Source organism: Poromitra crassiceps (assembly GCF_964638095.1).
Source record: "Poromitra crassiceps genome assembly, chromosome: 17".
NCBI classification, from domain to species: domain Eukaryota; kingdom Metazoa; phylum Chordata; class Actinopteri; order Beryciformes; family Melamphaidae; genus Poromitra; species Poromitra crassiceps.
The window spans coordinates 34,856,618-34,863,520 of record NC_139635.1 but is presented as its reverse complement, the minus strand read 5'-3'; the positions used below and the strand labels follow the sequence as shown (position 1 = coordinate 34,863,520).

Below are 6,903 nucleotides of genomic sequence, written 5' to 3'. Positions count from 1 at the left end.
ATAGTCAGTGTGTTACCTGCAGTAGATGGTTGTATGAGCTACCTATGGATAGTCAGTGTGTTACCTGCAGTAGATGGTTGTATGAGCTACCTATGGATAGTCAGTGTGTTACCTGCAGTAGATGGTTGTATGAGCTACCTATGGATAGTCAGTGTGTTACCTGCAGTAGATGGCAGTCAGCGTGCCCGCAGTTCGGAGAAGTGGAGAGAGCCGCAACACAGATGCAAAGTTGCTGTGAGAGGGGCCAGCAGCAAAACGTCGAACCTCCATATTCCTATGCATGCCGTGCAGGGTATCACTCTGCATTACAACAGCACCTTTCTGACCCAAACAGCCATGTGCGGAGTAGGAATAGGCGTAGGAATATGGAAGTTCTACATTTGAGAAGATGTAGTGCTGAAGGAAAGGAAAGGGCTGTTTTTACAGCAAGAGCTGAAAATATTGTCATTTGTTAATATAGCGTATACTTCAACTGATATTGGTTTGTTTAGCTGGGCCTTCTTTTAGATGGCTAAAATGTATTTTGCTGCTGGCACTGTTCACAGCTGTGCTCTACCTCCTTGACACGGCTGCTCTGTGTTTCTCCGCACTGGGAGCGCGCCGAGCGCAATCTAATGTTGATTATACACCGACTATCAATAATTAGCTTACCTTATACACCCCCACGTGAAATAATCTGAACTATCCCGTTAAAGACAGCAAGAATGTCAAAAAAAATCTCTCCCAAAAAACAATCTCTTCACGAATAGCTAGGCCTGACAGCTTATCCTTGAATTTCCTTGAACCATTAAAATCCAAATGATAATTAAATTCAGCAGATACAAGTGAAGCTTTTGGAGCGTGTGATCTGTAACATGCTGTGTGGTCTGTAACATGCTGTCTGATCTGTAACATGCTGTCTGATCTGTAACATGCTGTGTGATCTGTAACATGCTGTGTCCTCCCAGTGTTCGCTGTGTGTGAGGGTCCCGGCCTACAGCGACCTGTCCGTCAGTCGGCCCGTGCCGGTTTGCCTCTACGTCTCCAACGGCAAGCGCAAGAGGAGCAGCACTCACTGTTTCAAGTACCTTCCCAGTGAGTGTCCAACCTCAGCTCTCTTACTGCTGTCTCTGTCCAACCTCAGCTCACTCACTGCTGTCTCTGTCCAACCTCAGCTCACTCACTGCTGTCTCTGTCCAACCTCAGCTCACCTCAGCTCATTCACTGCTGTGTCTCTGTCCAACCTGAGCTCACTCACTGCTGTCTCTGTCCAACCTCAGCTCACTCACTGCTGTCTCTGTCCAACCTGAGCTCACTCACTGCTGTCTCTGTCCAACCTCAGCTCAGTCACTGCTGTCTCTGTCCAACCTCAGCTCACTCACTGCTGTCTCTGTCCAACCTCAGCTCACCTCAGCTCATTCACTGCTGTCTCTGTCCTCGGTTCATTCAATTCAATCATTCATTTGTGAGTTGGGGAATTTAACTGCATATATTTCAGTATGGATGGCAGCAGTAGGGAGTTAACCCACACACTGGCAGTGTTAGTGCCATGCTGCTCTACCTATTGATCTGCACAGTCAGTGCCTATATGTGCACAATGATACACAAACACAAATTAATACACCCAATCATACACGCACTATATCTGACCACACACACACACACACACACACACACACACACACACACACACACACACACACACACACACACACACACACACACACACACACACACACACACACACACACACACACACACACACACACACACACACACACACACACACACACACACACACACACACACACACACACAAGCACACACAAGCGCACACACACACACACACACACACACACACACACACACACACACACTATAGCTGACCACACGCACACTATATCTGACCACACACACTATATCTGACCACTGTTTCAATATTGATTCAATAGAAACAATATTTTGCATCAACATTTTCAAGTCATTAAAGGGCCATTTTGCCACTTTGCAGTCAACATTGTATCATTACAAAATGTAATGTACTTCATTCGCCGGCAAAACTGCGAATGAAGTAATTTGCCATGGTGCCACTATTACTGTCACTATCACTATCACTATGGATCTCTCTGTGCAGGCAAGATGGAGGGAAGTTAATCATTGTTCATTTGCATGCAAAATTGCATGCAACTTTTCCCTACAATGCATGTGCGATGACTGTGTCCGTTTCTCTCGGCAGTCATGTTCAAAGAGGAGGACCCCCTGTTGTCCCGGCCCTCTGTCCTGCCCCTGGAGGGGGGGACCCTGTGCCCTATCGGCGGGCCCGGCAGGGCGGACAGGGGCACCCACCCGAGAGGCGACCCCGCGGCCGAGGAGCGGGACATGGGCTTCCACCTGCCGCCCTACCCCTCCGCCTACTCCCCTCCCTACCCGGCCCCCGGCTACCACGAAGAGTACTGCCCCAAGCCCGACGCCGCGGCCGAGGACCCCGGCGGATCCAGGCAGGGGCCGCTGTCCGAGCGACACCCCAGCTTCGAGAACCTGGAGCTGGGCTTCACCGAGCTGCTCCCCCCGCTGTACCCTCGTGCCCCGCAGCCCCCCTCCCCCTCCCCCTGGCTGGACTCGCCCTACCTGTCCTCCTCGCCCTCTCCCTCCCACTCCTCCTCTCTCAGCCCGTTCCCCGCCGGCAGTCCCATCTCCTCCTCCCCACTGCCTCCCATGCCCACCTCCCCTTACCCCCAGTACTCCGCCTATCCTCAGGAGATGTGTCCCTCCCCTCCCTCCAACCCGAGCCCCTATCAGGACTTCTACCCGGTACCCTACTCCCACTATGAGGGCTGGGACCCGCAGGGCAGGGTGCTGGGGACAGGACAGGGGGGAGAGAGAGACACACAGGCCGGCTCCGAGATGCAGGAGTTCACCAGCTCTGCTTCTATGCACCACATCACATTAGAAGAAGGTCAGTTGCAACCATTTTTTTCTATCTTCATCTTTATGATTGATTGATTGATTGATTGATTTTTATTCAGCACTCAATATAAACATACAATATAAATAAAAAGTACAAGGATGGCACAGAAAGTCATTAGACTTATTTCCACTGTGGTCCTAAGTAGGAAAATAAAAGCACAGAGCAAGAGAGAAATATACATAGGCATGGCTTTACATATGGGTGCAACATTGTCATCGTTTGATGAACTTGATGGATGCATTATAGACATAGTAAAGTAATGGCACATGACAGATGTAGAAATGACGTATTGATGGATGGGTAGTTTAAATGTGGACGGATGAGGTGGAAGGTAAACAGATGGGTGGATAGATAAGTAGCTGAATGAACAGTTGCGTGCAGCGCTATTGATTAAATGAGTTTGGTCATTTCAGTTTTTATTGATAGCCATTGTTACCACGTTGCTGCACTAATCTTGTAACTGGAATTCTACACTAGCTGAGAGTGTTGGCAAAGTTACCTTGCTTAGTTACAATGTATCTTACAGGGGAAATAAGTCAGATTTTGCAACACATTCTCATTTGTAGCGCGCCCCATGTTGACTATTTCTCAGGACCCGTTGGCATCACTTCTTAACGCGCACAGGGTAACCTATTTCAACACCACCGGTTACGTTCCACCGCTGTTCATTTCAGTCAGGTTGGCAATTATGGCTTGTTTGAATGTCCCACTCCCGTGGCACTCCCGTCGATTTCAGAGGGAGTTCTTATCTAAATATTTTTTTCGAGATTTTTTATCCCATTTTTATCCCCCATTAGTGCTAATTTTAATTTATTTATCCTGGTTGCTACTCCACCCTCTGCCGATCTGGGGAGAGCCGAAACTGGCTCCATGCTTCCTCCGAGACATGGGCAGTTACATGGGAGGTTCACGCTATTCCAACCAGTTCCCCTCCTTCTGAACAGGCGCCCTTAACGACCAGAGGAGGAACCACATTAGCAACCAGGATATTGCATGTTTTTGGTGAAGGGGGTTCCTATATGAAGGAAACCCCCGGGAGGCAAGGCAAGGGGAGGACATGCAAACTCCACACAGAAAGGCCCTTTTTGACGACCCCACCCGGGCGGTGGGCACTCGAGGACATGCGGACGGGCACGCATTCCTTCAGCGTTCACAGCGTCCCAGGTGGGAATCGAACCCAGGACCTTCGAGCTGTGAGGCGACAGCGCTTACCACTGCACCACCGTACCCCCCCAGATTTCAGAGGGAGTTCTGTTGGACTACCCAGCACGTCCAAAAATGACGAAAAATGGATTTTGGTGATTTTTTCATGTGGGGTTGTATGAGGTACTTGCATATAGTCGGTGTACTACATGCAGTAGAATGTAGCTGGCGTGGTCCCAGTTTGGAGAAATTGAGAATGGCCGCATCAGGCAAGTAGAGCTGTCTGCTGAGTGTGAACAGGGTCCTGAGGCAAAAACATAAAAACAAAAAACAAACAAACAAATAAAACATACGGTAAAATGCTTCCTTACTGCTCACCTGGTGTAAACCAAGTCTCCACAAGCCCTTAGATGCCAAGTTGACTTGAAAATACATAATTTACACCTTGTTTTTAGCAAAACATTTCACAGGTGCATTTCTGCTAAAAACAGGGTATAATGATGTCTTTTCAAGTCACCAAGTGCACGGAGCTGCTGAGAAGCCTGGTACAGTAGGTGATACTGAAGCCTGGTACAGTAGGTGATACTGAAGCCTGGTACAGTAGGTGATACTGAAGCCTGGTACAGTAGGTGATACTGAAGCCTGGTACAGTAGGTGATACTGTGAAATCCTCAATGGTCTGTTAAGTGATGGGTCCAAAGTGTCGAGGGCCTCTCGGGGTTAGAGACCGCAGGCTCTAACCCCGTTACACTGAGATTGTAGGTTTGCCGAGATGTAAAACGCCACGTTTTAGAAACGGATTTTGCAGACATCTTTGTTTCAAATTGACGTTTATATTCTACATATCCCTGGTTTGCCGACAAATAAAATGCCAATGTTTTTTTTTCTGGCGGTTGGGTTGCAGCCAGCCCATGGACAGACAGGACTCAGATTGTCTCCTCCTCTCCCTCCACAGTGACTGAGTTCATCGGGGAGGACATCCGGTCTTTCCAGTCAGGCTCACAGATGGACAGCCAGCCACACTGAGCGCCGCGCCGCTCGTCTGTCTGCACCCCGTTTGACATCCACTACCATTCATTTCCTTATGCACTTGCTATTAAGATGCATCGCTCCAATTAAAGGCAATGTCGAAAAGGGGAATTTGATTACCAGGACACTGTTTGTAATTATGACCATAGGTAACTGTTATGGTTTTATAAAGGGAGACTAAAGTTTTTAACATGTTTTCAATATAAATTATACGAGAAACCACTTGGGTATTGTGTGTGTTTTATCTTTAGCTTTATCTTCTTCTTTCACTTGTTTGACACTGTTCGTAATCATACTATAAAGCAAGGAATCTTAATGTCTGTCTGTCTGTCTGTCTGTCTGTCTGTCTGTATGTGTGTCTGTCTGTCTGTCTGTCTGGCTATCTGTCTGTCTGTCTGTCTGTCTGTCCGTCCGTCCTTCACGCATCTCGGGAACCGTTCGTCTGATCTCATAATTGGCGGGTATATTGCTGGCGACCCAAGGACGTGCAGTGTCGGTTTTGGTGCAATCTGGACACGTTCAATATTAACAAACTTTGAATAAACAAGCAAACAGCACTCACTGTGCAGCAGCGGGGCGAACGGGCACTGCACTAGTTTATGCATAGGCTACCTATCTTATACTTAAAGCAGGAGTCATAGTGAGTATGTAGGCTACTGATCTCAGCTCTTGGTATAATCGTTTGATGCAACTGGGTTTCTGAACTGCTGAGCCGGCTGTTTCAAGCCAGCAGGATCAGCCGTCCCATTAGATTATTGTTGTTGTGATCAATAGCAAATCTAGATTAGATGAGTAGAGCTGAGAACAAGGGATAACGGTGCAAAAGATGCTGAAGCACCCAGGGACGCTGGAAGTAGGGGTGCTGAGGGGACTGCAGCACCCCTACTTGTGGGGGGCTTTAACTGCAAGGCTAAAGGGTTTACAAAAAAAATCTATTACAAATTTTGTATAAAACATGGTTGTTTGTTTAATGGTGGAAATCCATCCTTTGTAGCCTATATCTGATGCACAAATGCAGAGCAAGTGCGTCTACAAGTCTTAGCCCGTGAGCGTGAGGGGCGACCAATGAGAGGACAGGTGCATCGTGTATTTTGGCAGCTGATGCTGGAGCGAACGCATTCTACATCATTTAGTAAGTTAGCTTATTTCTTGATTCTGTCACAGATCTGGTAGTGCACCATGCTTCCAATGAGAGCAAGAGGATGTCTCTGTAGTGTGGAGTTGCGTTTTGAACTGCGGCATTCAATTAATTCAGTCATTAATGTTTTTCTTTGTTCTGTGTGTGTGTGTGTGTGTGTGTGTGTGTGTGTGTGTGTGTGTGTGTGTGCGTGCGTGTGTGTGTGTGTGTGTGTGTGTGTGTGTGTGTGTGTGTGTGTTATTGTTAAGACTAATCTGCAGTCAAGATGAACACACAGAACTTTGTATTCACATTACTTTGTAAACAGACCTATTAACATACTGTCACGTCTCATTGGCTGCTTGGCGCGCTTGCCTTGTGTTTGTGGCTAATGTGATTGGCTAGAGGGTGGGCCTACCCAGCAAGCCTGATGCATTTTTGCAGGCAAGCGTGGCCGTGTGAAGGGAGTGTGTTGGTTAAGCCCATGGCACACCAATCAAACAGTATCCAAACAACTGGATCATGTTTGATTGGTGTGCCATGGGCTTAACACGGACAAACAAGGATTGGACATCCAACAAGGATTGGACTCCCAATTTCCCCCCGGGGATCATTCAAGTCTTTCTGATTCTGATTCTGATGTTGAATCTGACCAAAACATCTCCAA

At 47.7% G+C, this 6,903-nt stretch overlaps 1 protein-coding gene across 1 annotated transcript in view; it reads left to right on the top strand.

The window, feature by feature from the left end:
* Positions 1 to 5,333, top strand: part of nfatc4 (nuclear factor of activated T cells 4) — a gene marked incomplete at its 5' end in the record, with an annotated part of 22,848 nt that extends 17,515 nt beyond the window's left edge. Inside the window, 3 exons of the mRNA XM_083653326.1 lie at positions 948 to 1,074; positions 2,216 to 2,935; positions 5,046 to 5,333. Of these exons, the coding sequence (XP_083509452.1) occupies positions 948 to 1,074; positions 2,216 to 2,935; positions 5,046 to 5,116 (918 nt within the window). The 3' untranslated portion in view covers positions 5,117 to 5,333. The remainder of the gene's footprint in view (positions 1 to 947; positions 1,075 to 2,215; positions 2,936 to 5,045) is intronic.
* Between the last annotated feature and the right edge of the window lie 1,570 nt (positions 5,334 to 6,903).